We start from the raw sequence: 19,385 nt of genomic DNA on the forward strand, positions 1-19,385 counted from the left end.
TTATTGAGTGAAAGAACATTATGTTCCATTTATAACTAAAATAATCAATTTCAGATTATTTTAAAACTGTTTTTGGTTGATTATATGCCAGCAGGCCTTTAATGGTTCATATAAAACAAGAAATGAATTCACTTTTGTTATTTATAATTATTGAAAAATTGCATTTCCATCTTTAAGACAATATTCTGATTTGTTTGTTTCCTGGGTACTGTGACAGGGTTCAGCAGTTCCTAAAAGTACTGAAAATGAAGTGGTAGATAAGTTTGAAACTTAATGGTTGTGAGGTCTTTAAAAAACAATACTGTGCTCTTAATGGAGTTACACAGAGTGAGAAACTAAAGAGGTTCTGCTTTCCCTGCATGTTTCTCGCTTTGAAGTTAGAAAAGCAGCTCAGTTTGATTGAGCTAGGTTGGGGGTAAAGAATTCGCCAGGTTTTACAGATGAAAGCAAATGCTTAGAAGTAGAATTAAAAGCCAATGTACACTAAACTGTTAGTGTTAACTGATGCCAGCCCTAATCCATACTCAGAAAGCAGAGTGTGAACCATTCAAAGCTGACACTGGTCTCCTTGCCAGGAGCTGGTCTGCACTCCAGGCAGCAGACCTAGAAATCATTAGCTCATCTCCCTCAGAATTAACTGGGTGGGAGGTGTCGCCTGCATTGCAGAGAGAGGCAGTTTTTGAATACCACAGGGTTAGAGCAGAAAGCAGTTTCGGGAACCCTTGTGTCTCACATAATATTAATATGGGTTAAAAAAATGTGTGTGTGTGTGTGTATTATGATTTCTATGGTCAAACATGTTTGAGAGATTTAGAATAAAGTATATTTCTTTCCTGCAGGACTTCTCTTGAGTCTTCAATATATGGCTTCCATACATGCATGGGTGTTTCCTCAGTTACCCAGGCCTGAGAGCCATTTTTGAAGAGATGATGATTTTTAGACCCTATTTGTGCTCCTTGGGGCATGGTTTGGGAAATGCTGAGATAAAATATTAGTATCCCTGCTTTATAGATGAAGAAGATGAGGCCCATGAAGATCACATCCTAGAGAGTGGTGGAAAGCTCAGCTCTCCAGCTTCCCAGTACCAACTCCTGGATGGGAACCCTGGGGAAAGACAAACTGCAGCAGAGTTTGCAGCAATGTAGATGCCCTGAAAGGATCTCCCCCAAACTAATGCCTCTAGAAGTGCCATTTCTGGCTCAGTCTGGACCAGCCCACCTCCCCAAGTCAAGATTACCTGATACAAAGGCATGCAGATGCTGTCAATCCACTCCAGTTGCAACCGAGGCAGCTCATCTTTCCGGTTCCGATCAAAAATAGCCTAGAACAGGGGAGGAGAGCCTTGCTTTATTACACTGGGGGTTTCACAGGTGCTTTGTCAGATGCTTCGCCACAATCGTCCAATTTTACCAACTGAACACTTCACAAACCACAATCAATCCTTATGCACACTCTTTTCTTTTATCTGCGATAAGAAATAAAGCATTTCCACCTCTTTTTTTATGAGATTTGTAAGCGAATTTATTTGAACTTTATAGCACGCAACTCCTTGGGGCCAGAATCTGTCTTCAGATATGGGTAGCTGCTACTGAATCAAGTCATCAGGTCACTGGGAATTAGGTACAAATCAAGGGGAAAAAGATGTATTTTATTGTCACAAAAATGAAGCAGGCTCTTATTTCTGTCGTGAGAATGCAGGATAGAATGGGATAAATTCCAAAAGACCATTTAAATCAATTTTATTTTAAATAGAAACCATTTATATTAATTTTTTAGGGTGAAGAATTGGTTCAACAATTGTATTTTTCAATAAGGTTCTGCCATTAATAGATTCCTAAGTCTTTATCTGTCATTGGATGGATGATGGTGGGAGGCACCCATTTGTTCTTTTTTCCCAGCCTTTAAACTTCATGAAGTTACCGTGTTTGATATAATTTAGGTGTACTAAGAAAAAGAATGACATATGTCTGTTGGGAAGACTAGATTAGGGGAATAATCGATTGGGATTGGAAAGTTAATGGTTTTTCTTGAAAAAACAATCAATTCTACTGTAGTGAGAATGACCCTCCCTTTTTCTTAAAGAAGGCCTAAGAAGCTCCCTTGTGCCCCTATTGGTCCATAAGACTATACTGCCTAGTTATAACTTGGCTTGCTTTATTGCCTTAGAGTAGGTGATGTCTGTCTTCTAGATACAGTGTGGATCCACATCATTTTGATACCCTTACAAGTTCTGAGGGCAGGTCCACACCATCTCTTGGTCCAGAGATGTTGGCAATGCCTGCATTCTTCAGACTCATGAATGACAGTGGGATTGGGTGAGGCGGAAATCAGTAGCTGCCAAATCTGAGGAAAATATCTGTACACCAGGGAGAAGATCCCTGACTCCCATAGCCTCTGCTCATACTTGTCTTATCAGGAAAGAAGACTGGACTTTGGAAAGGACATGAAATATCCTGGACAAAGTGATAACTCTTGTGAACAATGAGTCTTGGTCCAAAATGCTCCTATAAGAATATTCTCGGTCCCTTTTGTGTTACTGTAACAAAATATCCAAAGCTGGGCAGCTCCCTAAAGAAAACAGGTTTATTTAGCTCATAGTTCTAGAGGTTCAAGGACCCACATGTGATGAAGGCCTTTGTGCTGGCTGTCCTGAGGTGGCACAGGGCATCACATGGCAAGAGACAAGGAATGCATGTATGTGTGTCCCTCTTTTCTTATAAAGCTAGCCTGGTTAAATCACAGGGGCTCGCTAGGCTCCTAATCACCTCCCAAAGGCCCTGCCTTTAAACATTATAGTCCTTAAATTTCTATGCTCTTACTACCTCACCATGGGACTAAATAAGAAACCCTGGAGAACACATTCAAACCATACCCGAACCATGGCATTCTGTTTTATTTTCTCCATAGTTCTCTTTGCTATTAACTATTTGTTCATTTAGTTAGTTTCTGGTGAGTTTTATATACAAATACCTTTTTTAAAAATTCAGGGGTTTTAAGTATGCTCATATACGTGTGCAACTATCTTCACAACTTTAGAACATGTTCATCACCCCGACAGGAGTTCATCACCCCACACCAACAGAAGCATTGTCTCCCAGGTCCCAGACTTAGGAACCACAAATCTATTTCCTGTTTGAATTTGCCTATTCTGCACATTACATATAAATGGAATTGTATGATATGTGATCTTTTCTAACTGGCTTCTTTTATTTAGCATAGGGTTTTCAAGGAATATGTATGAAGCAGATATTAGTACATCATTTTGGGGGGGTCAACTAATATCAATTGTATGGATAAACCATGTTTTATTTATTCATTCATCAGTTAATGGACCTTTGAGTTGTTTCCAATTTTTGGCTGTTATAAATTAATGCTCCCATGTACATTCATTTGTAAATTTTGGTGTGGATGTATATTTTCATTTCTTTTGGTGATAAAACTAGATGTTGAATTTCAGGGTCGTATGGTAACTCTTGTTTAACTTTTTGGTAAAGTGTTCTTCAAAGCAGCTACACTATTTCACATTCCTACCAGCAATGAATGAAGTTCCACTTTCTGCACAACCTCATTGACACTTAGTATTGTCTGTCTTTTTTATTCTAGTTCTTTTAAGGGATATGAAGTGGTATTTTCAGTGGTTTCAATTTGCACTTTCCTAATGGCAAATGCTTTTGAGGATTTTTTTTCATGTGCTTATTAGCCATTTATGTATTTTCTTTGGAACTGTGTTTGTTCAGATCCTTTGCACATTTTAAAAATTGAACCATCTTTTTATTTTATTTTATTTTATTTTTAATATTTATTTTTTAGTTGTAGTTGGATGCAATACCTTTATTTATTTATTTATTTTTATGTGGTGCTGGATAAAAATTGAACCCAGGGCCCCGCACATGCTAGGCAAGCGCTCTATTGCTGAGCCACAACCCCAGCCTTCTTTTTGTTTTATGATTATTTTTTTAAGTTCTAAATACTAGGCCCATATCAGATATATGATTTATAAATAATATCTCCCATTTTGTAGATTGCCTTTTCAGTTCCTTTATAATATACTTTGATACAAAAACATTTTTAATTTTGATAAAGTCCAATTGAATATCTCTGGATCAACATCTCTGAAACTTATTATCTTTTGTCTCTTGTGCTTTTGGTATCATATTTAAGACACCACAGCTAAATTGAAACCAGAAGATTTATACCTATATCTCCTCCTAAGAGTTTTATTGTTTTAGCCCTTACATTTAGGTTTGTGATCCAATTTATGTTTACTTTGGGTATGGTGAGAGATAGGGCACCAACTTCGTTCTTTTCCCCTGTGGATATCCAGTTGTCCTCAAACCATTTGTTGAAAAGACTATTTTCCTCCATTGGATTGTCCACTCATGTTGAAATCAATCGACTGTAACTGTAAAGGTTTATTTCTGGACTAGTCAGTTCTTAATCAAAAATGTTTGAGGAGAGAAAAATGAGTGTGAGGTGCCACATTGTCCTGTGCTTTCCCTTTACAGCACTTTGCATCTTGTAATATAATTTTTCATGATTATTTAATGTCTATATTTTTTACCAGTTGACAAGGTACTTGAAGGCAGGGAAGATTGCGGCTTGATGCTCATTGCCGGACATATAGTGCTTAGCTTCCTGCTTGACACATGAAAATGCTCAACCATATTTTATTCACTGACTCCCTGCTTCTAGTGTTGACCTCTGGCTGTGGTCCAGGATAGATTTTGTCTCTATAAAGTTATTGTGATGACTTCTGGGACCATGATACCTGAGGGAGCTTCAGGACAATTTTTTTCCTAGAAATGAGGAGATAGTTGGATGCAGCAGGTATCAACTCTGGGTGTATACACTTCCAGACACTTCTGGAAAGGGACTAGGGAGAGATTACCCTACCCCACAGGAGACAGTCATCAGTTGGACGAAGGAGTCTTTTGTGAGGACAGACTAGCATTTAGAGCCATGTTTCCACCACAAAATTAATTTCATTTATGTCTTCAGAAAATGCCTTACCTGAGCCTAGAGAAAGGCTCCTCAGTGTTGTGCCACTGCACCAGCCAGCTCACTGGTGCTGGTGATTTACTCACATTTTTTTTTCATTTAATTAGATGACCTGTAGTATTACTGTAGTGTAAATCCTTCAGTATATGCCTCTGAAACACTTTTTAAAAGGAGAGAATAGCTTTTATTTTAAAGTAGATCTGTCACTGGGAGAATTTTGGATTGTATTAGGTTTTGATACAGATATGTATACATTCTAACTGAATAGTTTTAGTTTTATAATGAAATTTGGTGACACCACCAAAAAAGAATAAAGGGAATGTTTAGAATCCTATACGACTAGATGTTGATTTGAAAACTAGCATAATTAGTGGGTGTTTTAATCTGTGTAGTCTTCTGACTTTTTCTGGGTAAGCAACTGGTTAAGAACAGTCACGGTGTGCTATATGGTGGAGTCTGACTCCAAGGTAATCAAGCTAGGAGATGGTTCTGCTGCTTTTTCTTGCTTCAAAATGTCAGCAAAGAAAGGCATATTGAAACTCCTAAAGATCTTAATTTACCTCCAAATGTTCAGGACTCTACTGATTTGAGTGCTCAAAAATACATGGTAGACAACCGACACATTCCTTGAACCTACTGTGCTGAGTTGCCAGGTTTTAAAATTCTTTGCACCTCTCTCAGAGTGGTCGGGTCTTATGTTTTTAGCTAATCATTCATCAGGAAGAAAGAGGCTGCCCGCTCTTTGAGGCTGTGATAGAGGTATTATGTCTCCTGCATCCTGACAAGTATGAACAGCAGCATCCTGAGCCCATCGCAAGCTTTCTCAAATAATTGAATGGCTGAGTCCAACATAAATAGCACTGCATTCACCACAACCTAGTTCTCCAGGTGACACTCCCCATTTTGCAAACAAAGAGGAAAAAAAAACAGGTTTGAAAAGATTTGCTTTGGGGATTTTGAAAGTTCAAAATTGGCAAATAAAATGTAGTTCCTCGAGGCTGGACGCTTCACTTTAATCTTTTGCTGTATTTCCATTCCAAAGTAGGCACATATGAAATGCCAGCATTGAGTTTTGAATTATTTCTGCACGTCCTCCCTCATGCCTGCTTTTCCCACTGTGGGTGCTCAAGAAATGCTTGTTAAGTAGCTCACTGCTCTTAATCAGAAACCTGGGAATAAAGTGTTTAGCATTTAAGTTTAATTAAAGTTTTAAACTTTCAGGAGTCCTTTCTTAAATCCCTTTCTTAAATTCCTTCTCAGTCTTTCTCATTGTCGAGCTGTGATTTGGAGTTATTTTTGGAAATGTCATTCAAAAGGGGAAGTACGTGACAATAGAAGGATGAGCTTACTGAAGGAGTGAGTTTGAGTTCTGATCTCTCCCGATCTCCTTGTTCAAAGAACTCACTGGTTACAAGTTCAGCCACCTGAAACACAGAAACATTTTAACTTATGAATAGTTTACCAGGAGACTAGGGAGTTATTTCTGGCTTATGTACGTGGTGATTATCTTCAACACAATCAATTAAAAAGTTTGTGAGGAAGTCAACCTTCTGTGTTCAAAGGTATAACAGAATTTAATCAATGAAACTGATTTCCTTTTAATGAGGAGGACTTGTGCAGTATATTTTAGATGCATGCCAATAGATGATTAGGAAACGTTCTTGTGTAGAAAAATGAAACTAATAATAATTTGTATCAATACTACAAGTTATTACATAATAATATAGCCAACTTTTTGTTGTTTCTACCTAGATTTTTTTACTGCATTTTTGTATACTTTAATCTTAGTCTGACTTTATCTTGCCAACACATAAACTCCCACCAATAATTGTGTGTGCATTCTAAAAGGGATACTCTGCCCCCCTGCTTCCTACTGTAGCAATAAATCAAGAGGCAAAAATCAAGATTCACATTTCATATCAGACTTTGAAAATATGTCAAGATATAGTTTGAAGAACATGGAATTTGGGCTGTCTGAATCTAAGAACTTAAAGTGTACATAGATTCATTGAAGTGTTAATTCATGGTACCAGCACAATGGTCCTTCTACCCCAAACCTCAGAGAACTACATTTTGGTGTGGAAGATTAACAACCAAGCTAAAGAGATTAGTTTCTCTTCCCCGAGACTGTAGGACTCAGGATAGTTCAAGCACAGCAAACTGATACAACAGATAAGTGTTGGAAAAGTATTTTCAACAACACTGTGAGGTGCACTCAAGAAATCTCTGACAATCCTAAACAATCGATGGCAAGAACACCTGGATCCTCAATCTAGTTTTCCTCTATTCCAGGCCCTTATAAAGATCTGGCAAAGTTGAGCTGCGTTTAATTTTGTTCAAGTGTGCAAAATCAAGATAATTTACCTAATTGTATCTCATGAGATGGGACATAGATAAAACTCAAACACATCAGACTCACACACACTTACACATATGCAGACATGCAGAGATCCGAGGTAACAAGTAGGCAATAGCTATAAAGAAATTGAATATCCAGTAAATTTAGATTTGGAATATTCCCAACAGCATGATTGAGTCCCTTCCAAGAATTCAACTGCTTAAAAGAAGTTGGAAGTGACTCAAAACACATCGTCCTTCCCCAACCTTCGGCTATAGTCACTTCCCTTGTCCCTGCCTGTCCTCTAGGACTTGATTCACTTATGTCTGTTACAGTCTCTGCCACTACCTTTCACTTTAGGGCTCCAGGCCTCTCTCTTCTCTCTCTGGCATTGCCTTTAAAGAAATGATCCCCTTAGGGTCTGGCCTCATCAATCCAGTTCCCAGAATGCCCCTCAGCCCGAAGCTGGGTCTTTTGCATTAGGAAATGTAAATGTGCACATGGCACCCCAAGGTGGGAGTCCTGCACAGGTCCATAGCCCCTGGGAAGTAAAGTAATGAAGAAATGAAGACAAAATCCTATCCTTACTCTTTCTAAAGTGGTCCTGTTAACTCCTCTGTGCTTCTTTCATAGATTAACTTGTACCACTGCTTTGTTTGTACTTAAAAACCCAAATCAGGAACATTAAGTGGCTCCTGATTGAATTTTTTATTAAAGAAGGAAATTGAGATGCTAATCAGGCCTTGAGGGATCACAGGGGAAACCCACATGCTTAGTTAGAGTCATGCTTCTGAGGAAGGATTAATAGAATAAACACCAGAACTTTAAAAAATGAAAAGTAATATTTAAAAAAATCCAATCCCAAATCTAGGAAGTTAGAAATACATTTGTATTTTATAGAAGGTTCTATTCTTTTGTTCAAATGTTAATATCAAGAAGTGAGAATAGTTTTAAAAAAATATCTGAACCTATTCAATCTGAGGCAAACGTGAATGACATTTGCAGCTTAGAACCACGATAAGATTTCTGATGGAAACATTTGAAAAAACATGGTTTCATGTATTGTCTCCCTAATTTTGTTTCTGCACTTATTGGCAGAACTTCATATCCTAAAAATAAAATAATGTCTATGGCAGTGACTAAGAAGGCCACTCATGAGCGGCTACTATTAACCTAAAATATCAATGCAGAAATTGTGTTCCTCTTAGTGAGTCTCTAAGCAACGTAGTGAGACCCTGTTTTAAAATTTAAAAAAAAAAAAAAAGAGCTGGGGATGTAGCTCTATAGCTCAGTGACAGAGTGCCTCTGGATTCAATCCCTAGTTAAAGAAAGAAAGGAAGGAAGGAAAGAAGGAAGGTAGGGAGGGAGGGAGGGAGGGATGGAGAGAAAGAAGAGAAAGAGAAAAAAGAAATTTTGTTCCTTCCCTCCAACTCTGCCACATCACTTTTTGTTCCACGTGGGCTATTGCTTCCTTAGCTCTTGTGTTCTTGGCATATTTCAGTGGGTTTTCCAAAGGCCCTGGCACTTCATACCTCAGCCCACTCAGTTTTCAGTCTTCTCTACTTTTGTGAGAAACTTCCTCACTATCTTCACTTCTCCACCTCTTCCCTCTTATGGCAGCCAGACAGTACTACACTTTCCTCACCTGCCTCTTCTCTGCAGTCTATTCTCAAATTCAATCTTCCCACACAGTAGGTAGAAATGTTGAAATGCTACCAATTACACAGATTCTTCACAGTTACCCTGCTTTATGTGGCTTTTTGTGACTTCAAATATGTTCCAATGAAATTAAAACCAGAACTCAAATGGAGGAGAGCTTTATAGGAAAAATGCCCAATCTGCATTCAACTGTGATATAAGCATCTATTTATGTTAAGCAATTGAAATTTCAGAATGTATTTGTTATTGCAGCAACACTTAGCCTAAACTTGACTAATAAAAAATTGGTATAGAAGCAAGGTACAATTGCATAAAAAAGAAAAAAAAAAAAGAAAGAAAACATCTTGAAGTATGTGGCATAGCTTGACATTAACCAGTGAGGAGGGTTTTAGGATCACAATCTATGTTACACAATTTTGTGCAGTTACCACTGCAATGAAGCTAACAGTATTCTGAATAAACTTATAGTCTTAGGCAAAGAGATTATAAAACAATATTAGTAGCATGTGTTGGTTGGTATGGACTGTTCCACTAGATATTCTACAGAAGTGAATTTGGAAGATGGCCAGCATGTTTGTAACTAGGAATGAAAGATAACAGAAAAATACAAGATCTTGTACAGATGGAAGATGAAGTTGCTTCTCAACCTCAAAACATAAAAATTAAAATTAAGGTATGCTTTAAATGGGAAAGGTACACTAAGACTCAGTCTCACAATAAGAATCCAATTAAAAATAGGGCCAGAACATCTATACTTTAAAATTCTGAATGAACTAGGGGATACACAACAGAACTGGACAAAAATGTCTCAAAGAAATAATTTAGCATGGTTCTCTCACTGAAACCTGTAAGGCCCAAAGTACTAGGGATTAAATCATGAGAGAGAAAGAAAAGTCTATTTACTATATTTCTTTATTCCTCAATATTATAAGGAAGTGAAAAAAAACACACCTAAAATGTTTCTATGAAAAAGAGCTCTGTATATGGTTATTGGCAAATGGAAATAATTAGAATAAAATATATATAGGAAGCTGACTAAATGTTTGAGAGAACTTTAATGCCAAAGCATCCCTGATCTTGTGTTTATGTAGAAAGTCTTGGACCCTCAGCCATCTTTGGGTGAGAAACAGGGTGAGAAAAGCTGCCTGACCTGCAGATAAGAATCACTTCCCAGAGTATGGAAAACAATTAACTGGACAGCATCTCCCAGACCATTAGCATGAGGACAACCCTCATGAAGAATGCCCCATGGGGTTTCGGATTTGCCATGAACATTGACTTCCAAATGAGGCTCATAGCTTCCTTTTCTGAATGGGAGTGTGTGATGAGTATTTTGTGTTTGGAGTGGATGTTAGCCACTGTATCTGGGCATATGTAAGTGTTTAATTTTCCTTCATACATTTTGTAGAGGTGAGCACATATTACTCAGAGATTCTGGACTTGGAGTTTGATGCCATGACTAATGGGATGCAGCTTTTCTTGGGAAGAGGATGAGCACATTTTGTTTTCAAGAAGGAGAGTGAGTTATGTTTTTGGTGATCATAAGGGCAGACTGCGGCAGTTCTGCTTTTACCAGCTATACTGGCTTTCTGATTGCTGGACACATTGAAGGATGTCGAGTGGGGTTATGTGAGCTGTTGAGGCCACTCAATTGTTGAAGAAAGCATTTAACTAGCAGAGCAAGATCCTCCCAGGGTTTCTCCAGAATAATCCGGATAGAGGCTGTTCCATCAGCCCAGTCTGGATGAGGACAAAGAGGTGCCAACCAACTCTGGATACACATGTTCATGAGCACTTTGTTGAGATTTTTGGGCTTAGTGATAACATAGTCAATTCTGTAGACACATTTGCATCACTGAAAATTGCTGAGTGATGCATCATGTGTAGGAAAGCAAAAACATGATGGATCATGAAGGATGGGAGCTTAATCTACTAGACTCTATTCCCTGTCCACCACTTACTACTGGAGGACCTCAGACTACTTATCCTTTTTAAATCTCATCTTTCCCATTTGTGAAATGAGGATAATAACTGGATTTATTTCTTAAAGTTGCCAAACGATACCATATACTTGGTGGCTAAGTCAACAGAAATTTAATCTCTCATAGTTCTGGGGGCCAGGAGTTCTTCATAAGCTCACTGAGCAGAAATTGAGGTGTTGGCAGAGCTGTGCTCCCTCTGAGGCTCTATGAGAACATCTGTTCCTTCTCTTCAGTTTCAGGGGCTACCAGCTTTCCTTGGCTTGTGGTCACAAAGTTCCAATCTCAGCCTTGCCTTCATATTGCTGTGTCCTCTTCTGAATGTGTGATCTCCTTTGCTGTCTCTTATAAGGAGACTTGAGAAAAGCTGAATATCCAGGGTAATCTCAACCCAGGAAGGATCTCATATCCTTATTTTAATCACATCTGCAAAGATACCTTTTCCTCATAAAGTAATGTTTACAGGTTTCAGGGGTTAGGACCTGATATCTCTGTGTGGACATTATTCAGCCTACTATAATCATTCTATGTATCTTAAAGGGGATTTAAAGAATAAAGTTATTTATTGATATATGAATGTATCTTATTTCCCTAAAATGTTAAGTCTTAAGATACTAAGCTACTATTTTGTACCCCACAGTCCAATTAACTTAAACTTTGAAAAACATGCCTATAGGCCAGACACAAGGGCACACATCTGTAATCCCAACATCTTGGGAGGCTAAAGCAGGAGGACTGTGAGTTCAAAGCCAGCCTCAGCAACTTTATGAGGGCCTCAGCTACTTAGCAAGACCCTGTCACAAAATAAAACTTAAAAAAAAAAAAAATGGACCAGGGATGTGGCTCAGTGGTTAAGTGCTGGGTTCAATCCATAGTACCAAGAAAAGAAAGGAGAAAAACAAAAGCAAAAACCCTATAATCTCAGCACTTGAAAGACTAAAGTGGGAGAATTACTTGAGCCCAGGAGTTTGAGACCAACCTGGGCAACATAGTAAAACCTTGTCTCAGTAAATAAATAAATAAATATTGAAATAAAACCAAGGAAAGAGCACTTAAAGTGCTATTAACCCCTAAATAATATCAGTAATCAAGAATCTTGAGTTGGGTAGTTACTTGATGGGAAACTATTGCTGCTATAAAACCAAGGTTTATTCAGGGACAGAAAACAGATGGGTATAAAGGCATGGCCTTTTGGGTACAAATCAAATCGAACACTGCATACTTTGACCGTGAAGTCCTTTGATATATAAATAGTATTTGAAAAGAAAAATAGAATTTCCTTTTCACCCACCGCTCTTTTTTTTTTTTTTTTTTTTTTTTTCAGATGTGAAAACAGGCCTATTCAAAAACATTATCTTTGAATGCTTGTCTTAAGATGTGGTCAAGGTGCTATTCCAATTTAGCATGTTACAAAAAAGAGATGGAAATAGTATTGCTCAGTAGAAGCACAATGAAGAAAAGGTTTTGTGATAAACAGCAGTGCAACTGATTCTGCTGCTGCTTTTTACACCATGTTAATAATACTGATGCAAATTGACTAGGGTTTCAGTGCCTGGCAGTCAGGGGCTCTGGGAATATCTCCCCCACCCCACCCCCCACCAGTCCCTCCTCTGCTGAGCCCTGCCATTAATCACCACTTGCCTGTCTGGAGATCTCCCACGGTTTGGTCACGGCTCCAAGGTCACAGGCTGTCATTAACATTGATCTGAAAAACAGAACCAAACAAAACAGCCTGAATAATCTTTTGTTGCATTCCTAAACAAACCCGTCCTAGATACATAAATAAATAAAATGGAAAGGAGGCCATCTCACATCTTCTTTCCCTCAACAAGGGGCAGCCCTGTTTATAGTCCCTGCTGTTCAGCATCTCTATCATGAGGCCACACTGCTTAGGAAGACAAAGCTCTCACACATTCTCCTGTGGCCCTTTTGTTTTGTCTGCAGCAAATCAAGGAAAGCTACTTGCTCTCTACCTGAGCTAAGCAAGCTCTTGAAAATAATTTATAATAGATCACTTTTTAAAAAAAGATAAGCAAGGGAATCTGTATGTAACAGTATATACATTCCAGTATGTACATTACAAACTCATCCCTGATGGAAGGGAATGGAAGAAAACCCATACCAAAGAGAAGAGGCACATGCCACATAAGTGCTCCTTCATTTTCATGGGCTCCATGGAACCAGGATTTATGAGGGAGAGCCTCGCCATTTCACTCCGGTTTACTACCTGGCTCCCATCATGTTTTATAAGCATTATGAAGAACCACACTCAGCTCCAGCTTTCCTTGATTTGAGCACATAAGAAAGCACAGGAATGCTTTGAATGAGAATTTCAAGGGGCAGATTTATCTAGGATTCATAGCGAACCATGGAAACATGGGAACAATTCAAATTGTGGATAGTTCTAGTGCTTATCATTTGATGTGGTAGGTGGCAGGGGGAGCACATTCCTTGTCCCAGATCTGTTTTCTTTGGGCTAAAACCAGCAGCATGTGATGAAAAGTAAGACAGGATTTGAGCTGGGAAATCACATTTTGGCTGACGGCTTTGGGAAGAAAGGCTGTGTTGTTAGGGGTCAGAGGCCTGTCTTGCTCCCAGGGTTAACATTTTATACCACTCTTCATCCCAGTGCCTTGGAAACAGGTCTGCTGCCCAGATGGCAGAGGGCTTCCAAGGTAGGGGGGGTTTATGTAACTTCCCCAGGAAACCCCTCCAGGGAACCAGGCAGAGTGCAGATGACAATAGGCCATTCAAGGCACAAGCTAACTGCACCAGTATCCACAGCCCTCTGGGACCCGAGCAGCACTTAGGAAGCATGGAATTCCCAACACCCCCAAGCATTATGCAAAGGAAGACATACCAATCCAGTCTTCATTTTTTAATTTTCTCTAAGGAGCGTTTCTAAAATGCTCCCCATGTGCCTACTTCTGTACTAGATGCTTTCTTTTCTAACTAACTACTAACTTGTAGCTAAATGAATTCTCATTACAACCCTCAGGGTTATTATTCTCATTTCAAATAAGTAAAGAGATGCATGAAGAGATTTAAGTAATTTTCCCAAGGTGAGTAAAACCTTCAGGATTTTGTGTTTACCACGACTGCCAGACCCCCTCCCAGCACTCCAATGTTTCTCATTTCAGGTTCTTTCAAACCCAAGGGGACAAGACTTTGGATAATGCATCAGACTTTGTCGTCTCTTGGATAGGAAATAATCTCTTGAGGGGGTCTACTTACATCACAACTTGAGATTTAGGTTATGTTTGATTAAGCATTTGAAACATACTTCTCAAATTCATATTGCCTTAATCAGTTGATCAATACATATCTTGAGTATCTGCTAGGTGCTCAGATGATGATAATTCTAATAGCTAGGATTTATTGAACAACCACTTCTGGGTGACTGGCATAATTTCTATATGAGGCAAGGATACTATTATTATTTCCATTATAGAGATTAAAAAATTATGGCTCAAAAAGGTGAAGTAACTTTCCCAATGTTAGACAGCTAGAGAGTCAAAGCTAGGATTGGAATCCACAAGGTCTGATGAGGAATAGAAATGGAATAGAAAGTCTTTGGAGGAAGGAGGAAGAAGCTGGGAGGTAGGATAGGTGGAGTGGCTAAAACTTTTACCCAATTGGCAGTGGAAAGTCAATCAAGGTTGGGACAGACTTTATTAGGCCTTTAGGGAGAAAACTTAAGATGTGAAGACAGTTTGAAGAAAGAGAGTGACAGGAGGGAGAGCAGCTAGAAACATCAATGGGTAAGAACCTAGGAGGAAGGTCAAGGAGAGTGGAAATGAAAGGACAGGTGGAAGATTATGAAGGAAGAACTGAAGGACATGAGTGCATGGTTTTATCTCATTTTTTGGATCCTGTATCAGAAGTTAAAGTTAAGATTATGTTGAAGTTAAAATTCCTTTCTACAGTAACAGGGCAGGGAACGAGTTTGCATCAACTGTTAAATTGTAGTTCAATTTACAGTGAAGTTGTGTCCATCTGTTTAGTGCAATTGATTGAATGGTCTGCAAGAATGAGGGTACAACTGTCCCTGTTCTAAGTAGGGTGGGAAAACCCAGCGTCTCTGTTGCTCTCAGCAGATCATTTTCAACATATCTTTCCTCTGTATGCCAAAATTATTTCAATAATAATCTAGTGATAATTATCTTCTTGATTAGTTCTGTAGTTAAAAACAATCAGCAATGTAAAAAGAAGAAACTTTAATTTTAAAGATATACTCAAATTCAGCGAAAGATTTCACGTAGGAACTGAAATTTGCACTCACCACATAAAAATATTATACCTAGCAGTCTGCACCCCATTTCACTGTTTCAAATTTTAAACAAATAAAACCCACAAGTGGTCACACACACACACACACACACACACACACACACACACACACTCAATGGTGGAACAGAAGGAAGGCAAGTTATGCTTCATCTTTCCCACCGCAGTGCTGTCACTATTTATTCAGCACACACTGAGTCAAAATCAGGAACGTGAAGTTCCGCAAGGTTGGAGGCACAAACCACACCCAGAGCAAGTTCAAAAGGTCCCAGAGAGGACCTTACTCTTGAAAGCATGTAGCTGGGCCACCTGTGTCAGGACCAACTGTTTGCTCAGGTATTCTTGGATTTAGCTTATAGTTCATGTATAATAAAAGGATGAGTAATAAATGTGCTAATTTGAAGCTTTTGTATCAATGGTTTTGATCTTTATTAGTAACCTCAGCAATTTTTTAGAATTTATACAAGCAAAGATTTTCTTCAGGAAGAAGAAGTTCATCATTGACTTGGTTCAGAACTGTTGGCATATGGCGATGATGAAAAGCAAACCGATTTTCCGTTGGCTTTATTACTATCTTAAAGTTCTCTATAGATAGAGCTTTGGCAGAGCCCCACTGTTGGGGATCCATGCTCAGGATCTAACCATGTGATGAGGGAATGAGGGCATGAAAACACCTCCATGTTATATATTGTGCTCCCAAATAAGATATTTTTAGCATAATTTTAATAAAAATCTTTGTATAATTAGAAAATAAGAAAAAATTACAACAATTGGTGATAAACTTTGATTTGTGAGATGTTGTTTTTCATTTGGATAGCATTTGAAATGAAGCATTAAAATAGATTTAGAACAAGAATTTAATTAAAAGTAATTCTGCAAAGACATTTGCCCAGTTACTATCTGTTCAACTTCAGATAGGCACTACCCTATTCCTGAGGGGGTTCTGGTCAAAAAATGTTTGAAAACTTCTGCAGGAAAACATCTAACATCCAGATGGAGATGAGCACTGAATGAGCACTGGAATTTTAAGAGTGAAGCTCAGAAGAGAGAGAGGGGGCCTGAGAAACAAGCTGGGGGTCATTTGGGAAGATGGTCATTGAAACCATGAGGACGCTGAGGAACAAGAGGAGAGAATCAAAGACAGGTCCTTAGGGGACCTTAGGGGACCTTAGATACCTTTAGCAGTTGGTGGGGGAGGAAGACGAGCTAGCAAAGGACAAAGGGGAGGGAGGAGAAGGGCAAAGGGGAAGGGAGAGTCAGCATGGTTTTGCAGAATCTAAAGTTGGAGAGAGATTTAAGAGGACAACTCAATTAGGGGCTATGAAGAGATGAAGCCAACTGAAGAGAACAAAGACTAGAAAATTTGATACCGGGAGGTGTTTGGTGACCTTGAAAGGAGAAGAATCATGTGTCACAGACTTAATTCCTCTGTAGAGGAATGGCTAGATACTGTGGTATCTCCAAATTTTGGAATATATGTCACAATAAAAGACAATTGAGGTAAAGACATGGAAAGAATTAGGCGGCACACGGTTAAATGAAAAAGCAAGCTCAGATTGGTGTGCAAATATATGATCTATGTTAACGTGAACAAAAACAAATTCACACTGAACAATATTTTCCCCTAAGGGTATACAAATATATGAATGCTTTGGAAACAGTCTGGAAAGATGCAACAAATTGATAACAAAATTTAGCTGTGTAACCAGTACAGGAATTGGATATGGAGCTCAAAGGAGATTGGGGGTTGTAACTGTAATGATTTAGCTTATTACAAAAAAAATGTATTCATATAACTACTCGTGGAATTTTAAAAAATCACATAAAAAGAAAGAAATTCCCTTTCAAGGAATTGTGCCAGCGAAGAGTGAGAAATTAAGATGGGACCTGGAGAAGGGGCAGGCTTTACAGATGATGTTTCTCTAGAGGAGGCAGAAGTATATGTTCAGATGTAGAGAGGTCAGAGAGACAGAACTAGATTTTGAAAATGGAAGCCAAAGTCAAGAAATGGTGCTGCAAGGCTGATGGTGTGGGATTGAGGAGGTGGAGGCAATGGAATTAGTAGTGGGGTGCTTCCCCCACCCCTGGAAAGGACATTAAAGAGTCCGTAAAGTTGACACAAAGAGGGTTGGGGTTGTGACTCAGTGATAAGTGCTTGCCTAACACGTGTGAGGCACCACATAAAAATAAATAAATAAAATAAAGACATTGTGTCCATCAACAACTAAAAAAAAAAAGTAGAGAGAAGGAAAATGCAGGACCCTTTGGTGAAAACTCAGGAGACAATGACAAGATGACAGCTGTGGGACGGGGTGGGTGGGCCCCTGCGCTCCTGAGCTGTAACAGACAAGGGGCTGTGACAGGAAGCCTGCTCCGGTCCAGTGATTGCCTGTTTATGCACAGTGTGTCCTAATGTTGTCTCTCAGGCTTTCCCAGTAAAATCCAGCAGTATGAGAAGGAGGAGCCACAGAAGGTCTGGGGAGGTGAGGCGGAGTCAGTGGAAGGATGGGGTTGAGTAGAGGAAAGGTACCTAACTACCTGGAGGGGCTGTGGACCCTGCAGCGTAACAGTGGTTTGCTGCTACCCTTCCTGAACACCTGGGAAGAGGTCTCCTGCAGCTTAGCTTCCTATCTCCAGGCCCATCCACACACCACTCAGGTGGTTCTGATGGTTTCTATCCACAATGCCTATGGGCTCTAAAGAAAAACCAAATTAGCTCTCCATTTTTCTTTGTGCTGGATGACTCTGCTTTCTAAGCCTCACAAATCCCTTGCTTCTCTACTTGTACCCCTTCACACCCCACCCCAGGAAAAAGTAAAAATGATGGCTTGTTGAAGCTGAACTAATTCCAACATTATTTTCTAATTTTGGAGGGAGATCAATGGAGAGAAGGCAAAAAATAAATTGTAAGACAAAAGATACATTTTTATCTTATCTCTAGTTATTTAACTAATCTCAGAATGTTTTGAATGTAAGCTAAGATTCATTATTTTAAAAATCACTTATATGCTCTTAGCGCCGTCAGAAAAGTGTGACTAAATGTTCAACTAATGAAAAAACACATAAACATGAGCTTTTTCTTACCGAAATATATCACGATGGTTTTTGATGCTCCAATCATATTCTCCTTTACTAACAAGTTCAAAGAATTCAGTTCTCCTCCTGCAGGAAAATCAAATGAAGAAAGGGGGAAAAAACAGCTGAAATGAAATTTCTCAGTCTGTGGGGTGACATAAACACATTTATGGGGAAAATATAAGACCATCTGAACCAAGTAACTTAATATTTGAAATCATGAGGCTAAAGCACTATCAAAATAAATCAACTTTAAAGAAAAATGTTGAGGCTTCAAGAAAAAGTCACAATCATTTCTGAATGTATTTACAACAGAGGAGATTGTAGGGCCATAAAACAGAAAACAATGTGGTACTGCATTTAAGATTATGTGCTGCGAAGCCCCCGTGACACTTTGTGAAAGTCAGAGAAGGGATGCAAGGACAAATAAAAAACAGAAACAGTCTGGAATGTTTTCTGTCATTCAGCACAGAACTGAGCTTGCATGATGAACCAAGATAAGATAAACTCCCTGGCAGTAAATTTAAGACAAATATTTGTTTTCCAGGTTAGAAAATAACTATTTCACTACTTTAGTGCTTAAACACATAGGCTGTGGGGTCAGAAAGTAACTGTGTTAAACAGTGGCTCAGTCACCCACATGCTGTGCAACTTTGGGAAGCTACTTAAACCCTCTGAGCCTCATTCCCTATTATCTGATATGGGAACTATATCTGCTAACTCATGGAGTTATGCAAGGATTAAATGAGATGACCCATGCAAAGTTTTTAGCACCATGTCAGAAGGTTTTCAGTGTTCAACACACAGGCAACCCCCATGCTCCATGGATCTGGAGTCGTGCAGATATGGAAAAGACCAGGAACATCTTAAAATTGTGAAAACAGGGTGTCTTATTCCTATTTCCAAAAGTTTTTTAATCTAGTTATATGACTCTTTTTTCTAGTGAAAAAGGAAAAAAAAAAAAAAGAGCTCATCACCATTTTAAGAATCACGTCCCAAGTTTTCACCCTTTTGGCATTTCCCAAGGAGACAGCATTTAAAGGCTCACC

At 38.8% G+C, this 19,385-nt stretch overlaps 1 protein-coding gene across 2 annotated transcripts in view; it reads right to left on the reverse strand.

Annotated features, from left to right (window-relative positions):
* Nucleotides 1-19,385, reverse strand: part of Pde11a (phosphodiesterase 11A) — a 371,997-nt gene that overhangs the window by 29,066 nt on the left and 323,546 nt on the right. For both annotated transcript variants that reach the window (XM_026392015.2, XM_026392016.2), the window contains 4 exons: nucleotides 18,346-18,423; nucleotides 12,616-12,679; nucleotides 6,348-6,422; nucleotides 1,238-1,321 (listed from right to left, as the gene is read on the reverse strand). In XM_026392015.2, the coding sequence (XP_026247800.1) occupies nucleotides 1,238-1,321; nucleotides 6,348-6,422; nucleotides 12,616-12,679; nucleotides 18,346-18,423 (301 nt within the window). The remainder of the gene's footprint in view (nucleotides 1-1,237; nucleotides 1,322-6,347; nucleotides 6,423-12,615; nucleotides 12,680-18,345; nucleotides 18,424-19,385) is intronic.

Source organism: Urocitellus parryii, chromosome 1 (genome assembly GCF_045843805.1).
Source record: "Urocitellus parryii isolate mUroPar1 chromosome 1, mUroPar1.hap1, whole genome shotgun sequence".
Classification (NCBI taxonomy): domain Eukaryota; kingdom Metazoa; phylum Chordata; class Mammalia; order Rodentia; family Sciuridae; genus Urocitellus; species Urocitellus parryii.